Here is a 15,730-nt window from a genome sequence, read left to right as displayed (position 1 = left end):
TGAAGAGACTATGAAGAGAGATTATGAACATAGACTATGAAGAGAGATTAAATAGACTGGGTCTGTACTCGTTGGAGTTTAGAAGGATGAGGGGGGATCTTATGGAGATGTATAAGATAATGAAGGGGATGGATAGGGTAGAGGTAGAGAGATTCTTCCTGCTTAGAAAGGACAGCAGGACTAGAGGGCACGGGGGGGGGTGGGGGGGCAGTTTAGAACGGAGTTGAGGAGGAACTTCTTCACTCAAAGGGTGGTGAATCTCTGGAATTCTCTGCCCGTTGAAGTGGTGGAGGCTACCTCGCTAAATATATTTAAGTCACAGGTAGATAGGCTTTTGACAGACAAGGGAATTAAGGGTTATGGGGAGAAAGCGGGAAAGTGGAACTGAGCCACTTCAGATCAGCCATGACCTTATTGAATGGCAGGGCAGGCTTGAAGGGCTAGATGGCCTACTCCTGCCCCTATTTCTTATGTTCTTATGTTCTTATCAAGACAAAGCGCTGTCCTTCTTTTGCAAAAACTCCTACACAAACTTCCCCATGTTGACTTGGGAGTGGTTGGGTAAGGTTGCTCACCTCACTGGTTATATGTCACTGAGGAGCATGGGGGCATGGGGACTTGTCATTGCAAGGACTGAAGTGAGACTCGGGGCTCTGAATTTCTGTGGGGCATCCATGTACTACAGGTGAGAGCTTTGGCATGGGGCCAGAAGCTGTTCTCTGCAAATGAATGCAATTTGTTCCAGCATTGCACCTTTTATGAATTACATGGGAGCTTGGGAAAGCAACCCTGTTGATTCCCCCATGCCAATACCCCAGCCAATCAGAGATGACTTGTTAACCAATCAATAGCCTTTTCCTGTGTAATATAAAATGTTATGATTATTTGAAATTTGTCATTCTGGTGTTTGTCCTGATGAGTGTGAAATTAAAAGCTTCAGCAATATGGTGGCACGGTGGCATAGTGATTAATACTGCTGCCTCACAGACCCAAGTTCAATTTCGGCCTTGGGTGACGATGTAGAGTTTGCATGTTTTCCCCATGTCTGCGTGAGTTTCCTCTGAGTGCTCTGGTTTCCTCCCACAGTCCAAAGATGAAGGTTAGGTTGATTGACCATGCTAAATTGCCTCTTAGTGTTCCAAGATGTTTATGTTAAGGGGATTAGCAGGGTGAATACATGGGGTTACGGGGAAAGGGGCTGGCTGGGATTGTTGTCGGTGCAGGCTTGAGGGGCCAAATGGCTTCCTTCTGTACTGTAGAGATTCTGTGATTCCATGAATATTTCAATTCAGTGCTACCAAGCGACTGGTTGCACCTCTGCTTGTTTTAAACTTCACCGTTTAGTGTAAATATCCTCACAAAATGCATTATCTTGCAATTCACTGCATTAAACTTCAAATGACATCCATCTGCTTAATTTATTAACATGCCACATTGATGTGAGCAGGAAATATAATTCTTAAAGTGTAGTGAAGGCACATTATTGGGAAGATTAGAGAAATTTGTAACTCACAAGTCATGCTGCTATCTAGAAATTCTTGATGTTGACACTGTGTGACTGAAATGGAAAGTGTTCTGTCCTCACCATCAGCACATTGAAGTCATTTGGAAGGCTTGAATAAAATAAAAGAATAGGAAAAATAATTATTCTACTTAAAAGCCTCAGCAGGAATCCTTTTCGTATAGATCAGCATATATTGACCTGACTGCCCTTTTGGTTGTGTTCATATTGCTTCTACTAAGGTTAAGTCACGTGAAGTGACTTCCACTATTGACATACACTGTAGACTGATGCCTCTCCTAAAAGGAAATAAATTGTTATCAGCAGCATTAGGCTGCTGTTGCTGCTCAGCCGATCCTTCCACTCTGCTGCAGGTACTGTCACTTGTCAAAGCTTTTATTTCGTTCCCTTCAACCCGACATAGCAAATTGATTAAAAAGGGATAAGAGGCAGAGTGTGAGAGAGAACTGTTTTTTTATTCATCGCAGGCTACCCTCGTCAAGGAAGAAAAGTCATGGGTTTGCTGTCAACATTATGGAAAATCTCAGCACTTACTCAGACAAAACGGAACAAGCTCCTTTGGAACAGTTTATTTTGAAAACCAAATTATAAAAACCTGTATTTTTTTCTCCCTCTCGCAATCTGCAACTCAAGAAGAATATACAGAGAAGTAGGTTAGAGGAAGCACGGTAGGCAATGACTCATATGAAGCATAAACACCAGTATTCATTATTTGAGTTGAATGACCAGTTTCTGTGGAATACAGCACTCTGATGAAGTGTCATCTAAACTCGAAACGTTGACTCTACTCTCTCTCCACAGATGCTGTCAGACCTGCTGAGATTTTCCAGTATTTTTCTGTTTCTGTGGAATACAGTGTGTGTGTTTGGCACCAGTTTGAGGTTGCTATTGCTATCTCAACCAGACCATAAGAATTTAAGTAATAGGAGCAGGGATAGTCCATATTGCCCAACAAGCCAGTTCACAGCTCAACAAGATTAGGGCTCCTCTGATATTAATCACAACTCCATTTTCCTGTAATTCTTGACCCTCCTGCAGTTCAAAAATCTGAATATGTTCAAGGTTGGGGTAGATAATGACTCATCCCCCATAACTGTCTTGGATAGAGAACTCCAAAGATTCACAATCTTTGAGGGAAGGAATTCCTTCTCTTCTTCGTCTTAAATGGGAGGCCCCATATTCTGAAATATCCCCTAGCTCTAGGTACTCCCAAGGAGGAAATATTCTCTCAGCATCCAACTTGATACTCTCCCTTAAGATAAGTTAGTCCTGAAGTGAAGGTGCAAAATTGGGAGAAGGCTAATTACAACAATATTGGGCAGGAACTGAAGAATGTAGATTGGGGGCAGATGTTTGAGGGCAAATCAACATTTGGCATGTGGAAGGCTTTCAAGTGTAAGTTGACAGGGATTTAGGACTGGCACATTCCTGTAATGATGAAGGATAAGTGTGGCAAGTTTCGGGAATCTTGGATAATGAGAGATATTGTGAGCCTAGTCAAAGAGAAGAAGGAAGCATTTGTTAAGGCTAGGAGGCTGAGGACACTCAAAGCAAGCGTGGAATACAAGGAAAATAGAAAGAAACTTAAGCAAGGATTAAGGAGGGCTAAAATGGATCATGAAAAGTCATTGGTGAACAGAATTCAGGAAAATTCCAAGGCTTTTTATACATATATAAAGAGCAAGAGGGTAGCCAGGGAGAGGGTTGGCCTGTTCAAGGACAGGAGAGGAAATCTATGCATGGAGCCAGAGGGAAAAGGCAAAGTATTAAATGAGTACTTTGCATCAGTTTTCACTGACGAGAAGGACTTGGTGGATTATGAGTCTGGAGAAGGGGGTATAGATAATTTGGGTTATGTTGAGATCAAAAATGAGGAGGTATTGGGGTTCTTGAGAAGCATTAAGTTAGACAAGCCTTCAGGGCCTGATGAGATACACCCCAGAATACTGAGAGAAGCAAGGGAGGAAATTGCTGGGGCCTGGAGAGAAACCTTTGTATCCTCACTGGCTACAGGGGAGGTCATGACATGGAGATGCCAGCATTGGATTAGGGTAAGCATAGTAAGAAGTCTCACAACACCAGGTTAAATTCCAACAGGTTTATTTGGTAGCAAAAGCCAAATAGCTTTCAGAGCACTGCTCCTTCATCAGGTGAGTGGGGGTTCAGTTCACAAACAGGGCACATGAAGACACAAACTCAATTTACAAAATAATGATTGGAATGCAAGTCTTGTAATGAAGGTAATGAAGTCTTAAACATACAGACAATGTGAGTGGAGAGAGGGTTAATCATAGGTTAAAGAGATGTGTATTGTCTCCAGCCATGACAGTTAGTGAGATTTTGCAAGTTGTGAGGGTTACAGATAGTGTGACATGAACCCAAGATCCAGGTTGAGGCCATCTTCATGCATGCGGAACTTGACTATCAGTTTTAGCTCAGCGATTCTGCATTGTCATATGTTGTGAAGGCCACCTTGGAGAACGCTTATCCGAAGATCAGAGGCTGAATGCCCGTGACTGCTGAAGTGTTCCCCAACAGGCCAGTGTTGTCTACCTGATACACTGCAGGAAAGGATGTCCCGAGGCATGGTGTACTGGGGAGACCTTGTAGACCTACGACAACAGATGAATGAACGCCACTCGATAATTGCCGGACAGGAGTGTTCTCTTCCTGTTGGGGAACACTTCAGCAGTCACGGGCATTCAGCCTCTGATCTTCGGGTAAACGTTCTCCAAGGTGGCCTTCACAAACATGACAACGCAGAATCGCTGAGCAGAGACTGATAGCCAAGTTCTGCATACATGAGGATGGCCTCAACCGGGATCTTGTGTTCATATCACACTATCTGTAACCCCCACGACCTGCCTGGGCTTGCAAAATCTCACTAACTGTCCTGTCTGGAGATGGTACATACCTCCTTAACCTGTGCTTAACCCTCTCTCCACTCACATTGTTTGTACCTTTAAGACTTGATTACCTGTAAAGACTCGCATTCCAACCATTATTTTGTAAATTGAGTTTATGTCTTTATATGCCCTGTTTGCGAACAGAACTCCCACTCACCTGATGAAGAAACAGCTGATGGGAAGGTCCCAGAACATTGGAGAATAGCCAATGTTATTCCTTTGTTTAAGAAGGGTAGCAAGGATAATTCAGGTAATTACAGGTCAGTGAGCCTTAGGTCAGTGGTAGGGAAATAATTGGAGATGGTTCTTCGCAACAGGAATTACTCCCACTTAGAAATAAATGGACGTATTAGTAAGAGGCAACATAGTTTTGTGAAGGGGAGGTCATGTGTCACTAACTTGATCGAGTTTTTTGAGGAAGCAACAAAGATGATTAATGAGGGCAGGGCAGTGGATGTTGTTTACATGAACTTCAGTAAGGCTTTTGATAAGATCCCTCATGGCAGACTGGTACAGAAGGTAAAGTCGCAAAGGATCAAAGGTGAACTGGCAAAATGGATGCAGTACTGGCTCGGTCATACAATAAGAAGTCTGACAACACCAGGTTTATTTGATAGTAAACTCATACAAGACTGAGGGTAGCAGCGGAAGAGTGCATTTCTGAATGAGGAGCTGTGACAAGTGGCATTCCTCAAGGATTAGTACTGGGACTTTTGCTGTTTGTAATATAAATAAATGGTTTGGAGGAAAATGTAACTGGTTTGATTGGTAAGTTTGCGGATGACACAAAGATTAGTGAAATTGCAGATAGTGATGAGGACTGTCAGAGGATACGGCAGGGTATAGGTCAGTTGGAGTGTTGGGCAAAGAGATGGCAGATGAAATTTAATGCAGGCAAATGTGAGGTAATGCATTTTGGAAAGTCTAATACAGATGGGAAATATACAGTAAGTGGCAGAATCCTTAAGAATATTGATAGGCAGAAGGATCTGGGTGTATAGGTACACTGGTCACTGAAACTGGTGGAGACTGTAGTCAAGAAGACACTTGGCATCCTTACCTTCATCAGATGGGTCACTGAGTTTAAAAATTGACAAGTCACGTTGCAGATTGATAGAACATTAGTTAGGCCGCACTTGGAATATAGCATTCAATTCTGGTCACCAAACTTCCAGAAGGATGCGGAGGCTTTGAAGAGGGTACAGAAAAGATTTACCAGGATGTTGCCTGGCATGGAGGGCATTAACAATGAAGAGAGGCTAGAGAAACCTGTTCTCATTGGAATGACGGATGTTGAGGGGCGCACTGATAAAAGTCGATAAGGTTATGAGGGACATGGACAGAGTGGATAGTCAAAAGCTTTTCCCCAGGGTAGAAGAGTTAATTATTAGGGGACATTAGTTTTAGGTGTGAGGGGCATGATTTTAAGGTGTACGAGGCAGGTTTTTTATACAGAGGGTGGTGGGTGCCTGAAACTTGCTGCTGGTGGAGGTAATGGAAGCGGATACGATAGTGATTTTTAAGGGGCGTCTTGACCAATACGTGGATAGGATGGGAATGGATGGATATGGTCCCCAGAAGAATCAGGGGTTTTAGTTCGGTCGGGCAGCATTGTTGGTGCACGGTTTGAGGGCTGAAGAGTCTGTTCCTGTGCTGTAATTTTCTTTGTTCTTTGTTCTTCTTTGTTCATAGCTCATTACCAGGTCTAAAGTAACAAGCTCCCTGGTTCACTCAGGGAATGCTGGGCAGGATTTTATGGTCTTGCTCGTCTTGAAAATGTAAAACCCTGCCTAAGGTCAACGGCTCTTTCCCTAGTTTGCCCCTCACCCACTCCGATTCTTGCGGCGGGCAGGGCGATAAAATTCTGGCCACTGTTCTATGAAATTATCCCAAAAATTATCTCATTTTCCAGGCTAATTTTGTCAATCTGATTTGCTCAATCTTTGTGTAAGTTAAGACAACTGTGATTATTATGGTATTTTTCTTAACCCTCCTCCCCCCACCCCCCAAGTTATTACTTCCTCTAAACTCTGTCCTACAGTGTAGAACACTGGGGGCCCAGGCAATGCCCAGGGGGCACCCAACCCTCTGGGGGGCCTCAATTGCCCCCTCTTCACTCCAGCAGCATCAGGCCGCTATATTAAACCCCACTAGAGTAAAATACTCCTGGTTGGGGGTGGGGGGGGGAAGAGGCTAGTGTACTCAGAGATTTCAGTCCTGGGTCCACTAATAGCATTTAAATTACATTCAAATTAGGATGTACATAACTTATTCAGCTCTGTGCTGATTTCTGGTGCTGAGCTGACAGGCCCAGAGGAAAGCCTGTGAAATGATGTCTGCTAGAATCTCCTGACCCGCTGCACTACAAAAGCAGTGCAGCGGGCTGTGAAAATCTCCCCCCATATCTTGCTGTTCTGAGCTATGTTCACCTCTCATTACTGTCCTAATGACATCCACAATTAACAGAGTTACCACATAATCTTTGTCTAGCTTGCTGCCTTTTCAAAATGTCAAATCCCCTTCAATATTCAAGTTTGAGCCTTGGTCGCCCTGCAGCCATCTCCATGATAGCCATTAGGTCCTACATATTTATTTCTATCTGTGCTAGCAATTCATCCATTTTATTACGAATGTTATTGCATTCAGTGAGAAGTCTCACGACACCAGGTTAAAGTCCAACAGGTTTATTTGGTAGCAAAAGCCACTGGCTTTCAGAACGCTGTTCCTTCATCAGGCAAGTGGGAGTTCTGTTCACAAACAGGGCAATATAAAGACACAAACTCAATTTACAAAATAATGGTTGGAATGTGAGTCTTTACAGGTAATCAATTTTCACTTCTGAATGTGTTTACTCCAGTCCAACGCTGGCATCGCCACATCATGTGCATTCAGATGCAGAGGCTTTACCTCTGTTTGTCATTTTGCAATCTCTGGCCTTGTGCATTCCTAAGTTCCTTCCTTCCACACTGAGATTGGATAAGGCTAAAAGAGGAATTCAGCCACATTCCACCACTGACTCCAATACCTGGGTACTGGGGGAGGAGGATCTGTGTTGAAAATGGTGCCCCTCTATGATTAAATACCTTGCAAATGTAGTCTGCATTCGCACATTAGTCAAGCGTTGGCAGATGGCTGTCTCTGAAAAATTACCCCAGCATGAGGCCAGAGCAAAAAACACTTCCAGACGACAATTCCCATCTAATGAAATTTTTTAAACAAACACTGTTAACATATTGTTATTTTCAGTTTAGTTTCAGGCACAACAGGACTAATATATGCTAATGTGGAAGTAAAGCAGTAGATTTATATCCAAAGAACCATCCGCTGACTAAAACGGCACTGGAATAATTTTAGCTCAGTAATTTATGAATTAACTTTGTGTTACTGGTCACATTATAGCCCTGGTGCAAGAACTGACTGGTCGTCAGAAGTCGCTTGCTGCTAACAGTATGTGTTGATGCTTCAACATCTGTTTGGCTTAAACCAAAAGGAGCTGGAAAATATCAATGATCATGTAACTTCTTCTAGGTACAATAGAGAAGCTTTAGCTTGTTTGAGTCTCTATGTCATACTTCAATTAATTTAAACTTGAAATGTATCAGAAACCCCATGTCGAAGCTTTTTATGATCATCCTTCTCACCCCCCTGGGACCACTATAGTTCTATGCTGAGCAAAACAAATGTTCCTGATATTTCTGTAGCACAGTAAAAGACCGCATTAAGCAGTTCGCACGGACAGTGATGATCAAGGATATTGTGAAGCTCTCTGGGACACTTCCACAGCTGTATTTACTATCAGTCTATCTGGCCGTCTGTGCCAGTAATGAATTCATTTATTGATTTTTGTATTCCAATTTTCTTCTCCTCTCCAGAGGTCCTGCCTCGTGGTTAGAAGAGGTTTTGCAGTCAGCAGCATCCCTCTGGTACCAAATAAAGATTGAGCTGAATGACCGATCACCATTTCACCCTTGTCTTCATTCCAAAAATAAGAGGAAAAGATGACTTCCTATTTTTTCAAAAAATTGCACCTACGCCACTGAATTTGCCAATCAAAGTGTTTGGTCAAAAAAGTCTATTTCTAAAAGACACTGCAAGTTACACCTAACATGAAGCTACCCAATTTTCCATTTCAGTTACTGTGAACAAGGTGAAGTCAGGAAGCTTCGCTGATAGTACCTTGGAAGGCTGTGTGATTGAAGCTGTGGGCAACCTCATAATCTTGATTTCCAGCACCAACCATTAGTATCTAATTCCTGTCAGAATTTACATCAATTAAATGTTTTAGCCTTAAGGGGTAGGCCACACTGATGACAGCTTTAGCTTTGCAGTAGAATAACAGTTAATGTTAAGGAATAATATGTAGTTTATGCTGTCGGCTCAGCTGTCAATTACATACCGCTCTTGGTTTTCATTTACATTTAATTCAACTGGCACAAAAACATGGAACAGTATTTAACAGGCGGCCTCGCCAATAATATTGCATGTTTTACACTAATGCCCAATGTCAAAATGAACCCCTTGTACACTACTAGATAAAACCCACCAAGAATTTGTGGCCATTTCCTTTAACATACTTACATGCTCCTCCTCTGTGACATCATTTAAAAGCATAGAGTCAGTTCCACATTAATGCAGACAATTCAACTCCAACTTCTACTTAACTGATTAGTTAAACAGATTGTCCAGTATCCAATATTTTAAGTGCAGAAATCTCCATCTATTATTGGGAAAAGTTAAGCCATGGGGCAGGATTTTCTGGTCCTGCCGAAGGCAACAAACTTTTGGCTCCTGTCCAAATTTTATGATCATGCCCACCCCGATTCCTGCTGCTGGTAGGACGAGAAAATCCTTGCCATTGTCTTCTGGTCCCACACAATCTCTATCCTAATGACTTAACATATCTGATTGCAGATAAGTCATCAGGGTGGCTGATATGGGAAGTGTAATGATTGATAAGTGGCCTTTGGAGTTTGAGAATGAGGGTTACTGCTGTGACTGAGCAGAAAAAAACTTTAATCTGAGCATGGCCCAGGAATCTTACATAAAACCCTTATTGGTACAATTTGACTTACTGGTTATATCAAGTACCCTCCTGCGATCTTCCTTAACTTTGGAAAGTCAGTAGAGATAAAATAAAGAAATAACTTGCATTCACTTTTTATGGCATCCCTACATGGTTTGAAGAAACTATAATAATTTGTAAGTGCTATCAATTTACACGCAACGTGGTTCCCAATACAGCAATGAGATGCATGTCAGATAATCTATTTTCAAGAGGGATAAATATTGGCTACTATGTGATGCCCATCTCTTCTTTTACATCCACTGGAGAGGTCAGGCAGAGACAGAATTTCAATTCAATATCTCATCAGAGAGAAAGTATCTCCAACAATGCTGCAGTCCCTCAGTACCATGCTGAAGTGTCAGCCTCGATGGTGTACCCAAGTCTTTGGATTAGGTCATGAATCCACAACCGTTGGATTCAAAGAAAAGAATGCTACCACTGAGCCATGGCTGACAGCTTAAAGCATAGGTTGATAAACAAATTTATGAGACAGTGATTGGATGAGATGAACAATTTACACCACGGATTTATAGGTTTTATTTTCTCTCTTTGGGTAATTGAAAATAACTAACAATTGCATCTGTTCTAAACTATAAATTGAGTTCCTCAACAGCAACACACAAAGTATTGTTAATGCTGGAAATCTGAAATAAAAACAGAAAATGCTGCAAATCCTAAGGTCTCTCATCATCTGTGGAGAGAAATCATGTTAACGGTTGGAATTTTCCCCCCAAAATTGGAGAGTGATCAGGTTTAGACTGAAAGTCAGTGTGATGCACATTTGGATTTTCACTCCAGATTCTTTGGCAATCAGTTCACAGAAAATCTGGGGGCACCATCAATCTGGTGGGGCGGGACCTGATAGAGATGGCAAGGTTGGATCAACAGAGATCGGGGCATCATCTTTAAAGGGCGCCTGGATCTATGCTAAAAATAAACTCTGCCCCCACAGACACAAAGGACCCCCCACCACACAAGTATCGGAGGCGCTGTCCCATGAAAATATTTGGGCATTTCCCTTCGCCCCTGTGCAAATGTTGAAGCATTATCCTCACTGACATCACCCTCTCTTCGCCACACCTAACAGAGACCACCACCACAACCTCGCCCCCCGCCCCCCACCACCACCACCATGGGTCTCCCTAGAGGGGCCTCACCACCTCAGGGTGATAGTTATCTGTGCATCCCTGGTATGGTCATCATGACTGGTTTTCTGGTTTTCACATTTCATGCCAGTTGATTGGTACGATGCAGGGAGATGCCAATAGTATAAGCTCTATAATTAAATTTAAATTATTGGAATATATGTTAACAGGCTCGCACCCTTGGTTTCATCATATCATCGGCTTGGGGTTAGGGGACAATCTGAAACTGAAGTCGCTTTGGCGCAAGAGGTGGTTCTTAATCTCTTCTGAGATTAAGCTGCCATTATAGGATTTGAACCTGTGTTCCAATTGAACCACTAGATTCCAGCTAATGTTTCAGATCAGTAGCTTTTCATCAGAACAGGGTAAATAAAGTTAAGAATATAAACATTTTCAACTAGTGAAAGGGAGGAGGGTGGTAAAAAATACGAAGATTTGTAATAGGTTACAAGACAGGAGAAATTTGATGACTGAAGTTTTCATGGTGCAAGGCCAAAGGAGGTAGTAATGGGATAAAGGGAAAAAAAGAGGTGTGACTGGAGGAGGTGCAAATGGCAGGAATAAAAACAAAAAATGTTGGAAAATTTCAGCAGCATCTGTGGTGAGAGTGTTAACGTTTTGAGTCCATATGACTCTTCAAGACTGCTGCCAGACCTGTTGAGATTTTCCAGCATTTTCTGTTTTGATTTCAGATTTCTAGCATCCACAATATTTTGCTTTTATTTCAGTGTGATAGGCAGAATCGTGAATAGCTACAGTCTGAAGCAGAGCAAAGGAATTAACAGAAAAGCAAGAGAAAGAAAATAAAACAAAAAACAGGATTGAAAAATGAGGCAGAAGCAACGTCCAAAAATTGTTGAACTCAATGTTGAGATTGTAAGGTGCCCAGTTGAAAGATGAGCTGTTGTCCTTCAAGCTTGACTAAGCTTCATTGGAACACCACAAGACACTGAAGACAGAAAAGTCAGAGTAGAAGCAAGATGAAAAATTAAAATGAGAACAGAGACGTTCACCAAAACAGTAACCTGACCCATGTTTGGTGTCCTCAGTATACAGGAGGCCACATTATAAGCAGCCAATACATACATTTAAATTGAAAGAAGTACAAATAAACTGCTGCTTCATCTAATAGGAACATTTGGGTCCTTGGACTGGTATTGCATCTCCTGTGCTTGCCTGAAGATAAACCTTGCTTGTCATTAACCAGTCCCAGAATCTCTCCCTCATGGATTCACATAGATTACTTCGCTTGAACAAAACAGGCTGAGAAATGTGTTTCAAAATTTGACTTGGGCAAGGTCAATTTGAATATATTTCTCCTAAACTTCAAATGAAGTCCCAGTCAGTCTTATATGTGATAAATCCCATAAAATGTTTTAATGATTTGCCTTTAAGATGTCTAACAACATTTGTTGGGGCTTATGTTTCAAAGCAGATGGAATCATTTTTATGTGAGTGAATCAGGTTTTTAATCTCAGACATAGTGTGACAATGATGAAACAAACCAAAGTGCTTATTTTGACCATATAATTCCATGAAACACAAATGAGTGAAGCCATTCAGCCCATTTAGCTTATCCTCTTACATCAAACCCAGTTCAATAATCCTCAGTGTATTTTAGTCATTTATGGCAGGTGGAACATGCATTAATTTCACTTAGCTGGAAAAAATGAATAACTGGGATCAACAGGATTTTAGCAGAGAAATTGCTTGCTCTGAATTATAGTAAAACCTAGAAGGAACAAAATGGAATTGATTGGAGTTGTTTAGCTAGGCACTTTCTTAAAAGTGATTGTTGCCCAAGTGTTCTTGCCTCTCGGTTTCACAACATTGTCTCCTTTATAGGTTGCGCATTAACTTTTCGTGCCACCTGAATTACATTATTTAGCAACAGAATACCACATTCAACAAGTACTGACAGCAGTGAGGGTTGGAACAGAATATTAGGATCCATCCGCTCAGACAAAGAGGCACACTGGTAAAGCTGATGGAATTCACCCGGGCATAGGAAATACCAAATAAAAAAGGCAGACAAATCTGTAAGGTCAATCTTGTAGATAACCTTGATACATTTAGTGAATACCTCATTCACAAAGAAACCTTTTGCAGTTAGTGATAGCAAACCTGGCTAGCCACAATGGTGACAAGAGACAATTACCAAAACATGTTCTGCAGCTTTTGCTCACTCACAGCATAAAGTAAGTTATATTGATGCACCCGTTCTCTGTGCAACTTTGACATGATTCACTATTTGTCTTTCAATTCCCTCAGCAAAAAAGTAGTTGACCAAAGATGTTTTCATGAAGATGGTAGCTCCTTTAAATAAATCTGTCTAGTTATGGCACAGGCAATCCTAGATAAACATTTACCTGTCTAAGGGCAGCACGCAATCCTTGATACTAGCATAAAATATTATCCAATTATCCATTTGTTATAGCTCAACGTTTTAAGCATTAATCCACTGTCAATTGTTACCCAGAGACTGTGCAGCATTACAGAAATGTAATCAATTTTGCGTAAAATATTGGTCTTTTTTTAAAAGTGTATTGAGTTGGCTTTCTTTAGATTGAATTGGAGGATTCATTATTAATTGGGCTGTGCTGAAAAGATTTTGACAATTGGTTGTTGCTATCAGCAGTCTATAGAAATCCTTAAACAAGGACAATTCTAATTCAATTCTGAAGTGTGTCTCAGTGAGTAGTTTTGAACATTATCTCCAGGTCAGGTGAAGATGTGTCTTGTCTTCTCTGTTCCTGTGGATTTCCTTCATGCTTATCTTGCTGAAACGAAAACCGTGAATGAGTTCTCCAGGAACCTTTACTGACATGAGAAAGAACTAAGGAAAGATGGTGATCCGTAGGGAAATGAAACACGAAGAAATAAATTGAAAAGACCTAAGAAATTCTAACAAAGTTCATTGCTGAATCTTTTAGGCAGTTTGTATTATTCGTCCATATGCAGCTCCGACATATGCATTAAAGCTTGTGAAAAATGGCTTTGGTATTCAGAATTGAACTTCATCTGTTGTGATCCCTATCCTCAGTGTCACTGTATTCACAGCATCATTTATGGCAAAAACAAAATGGCCATTTGGCTCATCGACTCCAGCCTAGCTTTCTGAGGAATAATTCAGTCAGCCAAATTCTCTCACTCACTCCCTGGAGCACAGCAGGTTTATTGCCTGCAAGTGCTTATCCAACTCCTTTTTGAAACCATTGATTGTTTCTGCTTCCACCACCATGGTGGGCAGCAAGTTTTAGGTCATTCCCATTTATTGCAGAAAAACCATCTCCCTCACCTGATGCCTGTATTACTTACCCAAAACCTTAAATTGGTGTCCCCGAGTACTTGTACCATCAGCTAATGAGAGCAGGGGCGGCATGGTGGCACAGTGATTAGCTCTGCTGCCTCACATTGCCAGGGACCTGGGTTCGATTCCTGGCTTTGGTCACAGTCTGTGCAGAGTCTGCATGTTCTCCCCATGTTTGCGTGGGTTTCCTCCAAGTGCTCCAACTTCCTCCCACAGCTGGACAACATGCTGGTTAGTTGCATCGGCCATGCTAAATTCTCCCTCAGTGTACCTGAACAGGTGCCAGACTGTGGCAACTAGGGGATTTTCACAGTAACTTCATTGCATTGTTAATGTAAGCCTACTTGTGAAAGTAATAATAAATAAACTTGTTTCTTTGGTTGCCTTATTCAAACCTGACATAATCTCGTACATTTCTAACAAATCTCCACATCCCTTACTCAGGAAAACAAACTCAGGTTTTATAATCTAACCTTATCATGATGACAGGAAACTAGTCGATCACTGCTGACCAACAGCGACCATAATTAGAAATATGTTATGATGCAATATTAAGGCTCAAAGGTCCATTTGTTAGTGAAAGTGCCATTCAGAGTTACCTTTACCTTAAACTTGAAAACTTAGTTCTGTTCTCTCTACACAGATGCTGAGATTTTCCGGCATTTTATGTTCTTGCCTCAGTGTTGTTAAAGGAGCAAGGAAATCTGCTCCAGACATTTCTGCAGGCCATTCATATTGCATTATTATCTCCATTTGTTTAAACTCCAACTTTCTTGTTGCAGTTTTAAATTAACTGTCCCTCTATCTCATTTTTACAGTTCCTCCAAGCTTCCAAAAGCGTCCTTCCAACCTCTATGCTTATGAGAGTATGGACATTGAATTTGAATGTGCAGTCAGTGGGAAGCCAGTCCCTACTGTGAAATGGATAAAAAATGGAGAAGTGGTCATTCCCAGTGATTATTTTCAGATCGTGGTAAGTAGTATAATGCATTGACATTGTTCTGAGTTACTGGAGAAACCAACACTAATGAACCTTCAATTTGATGTGTTTCTTTGGACTTAGTTCAAATTAAATTAACTGGAACAATGTTGGCTTTGATTATTGATTCTGAACATAACTGTTCAGTTATGTGTTAAGCATTGTGGCTAACAGCAAAAGGGAATCCAAAGGTCTATCTGGGCATATTGACAATAAAAAGATTGTCAGAGGAGCAGCCGGCTAATTGGGATCAAAATGGAGATCTATTGCTGGAGGCAGAAGGCACAGCTTAAAGATTAATTGAGTACTTTACATCAGTGTTTATCAAGGTAGAAAAGATTGCCAAAGCTGCAATAAATGAGGAAATACTTGAGATATTAGACGAGCTGAAGATAGATAAAGAAAAGGTATTGGGAAGGTTGGCACTGGATAGGTCACCCCCCTGGGGAATATTAATATCCTGGGGGGTTGCCATTAATAAGAACCTGAACAAGTCAGTTAATGATAGGGCGTTGGGGTCTAGAACATAGTGATCTAGGTGTACAGATTCATAGCTCCTTGAAAGTGGAGTCACAGGTGGACAGAGTGATGAAGAAGGCATTCAGCATGCTTGGTTTCATTGGTCAGAACACTGAATACAGGAGTTGGGATGTCTTACTGAAGTTGTACATTGGCAAGGCCACACTTGGAATACTGTGGACAGTTCTGATCACCCTATTATAGAAAGGATATTATTAAACTAGAAAGAGTGCAGAAAAGATTTACTAGAATGCTGCCGGGACTTGATGATTTTAGTTATAAGG

The 15,730-nt window shown here is 41.4% G+C and overlaps 1 protein-coding gene across 1 annotated transcript in view; it reads left to right on the top strand.

Annotated features, from left to right (window-relative positions):
* Positions 1 to 15,730, top strand: part of dcc (DCC netrin 1 receptor) — an 844,821-nt gene that overhangs the window by 370,034 nt on the left and 459,057 nt on the right. Inside the window, exon 6 of the mRNA XM_080199927.1 lies at positions 14,767 to 14,921. Within this exon, the coding sequence (XP_080056053.1) occupies positions 14,767 to 14,921 (155 nt within the window). The remainder of the gene's footprint in view (positions 1 to 14,766; positions 14,922 to 15,730) is intronic.

The sequence above is a fragment of the Carcharhinus amblyrhynchos genome, chromosome 1 (assembly GCF_965287045.1).
Source record: "Carcharhinus amblyrhynchos chromosome 1, sCarAmb.v2.hapA, whole genome shotgun sequence".
Lineage (NCBI taxonomy): Eukaryota > Metazoa > Chordata > Chondrichthyes > Carcharhiniformes > Carcharhinidae > Carcharhinus > Carcharhinus amblyrhynchos.
The sequence above is the reverse complement of the archived record's forward strand: the minus strand, read 5'-3'. Positions and strand labels throughout refer to the sequence as shown.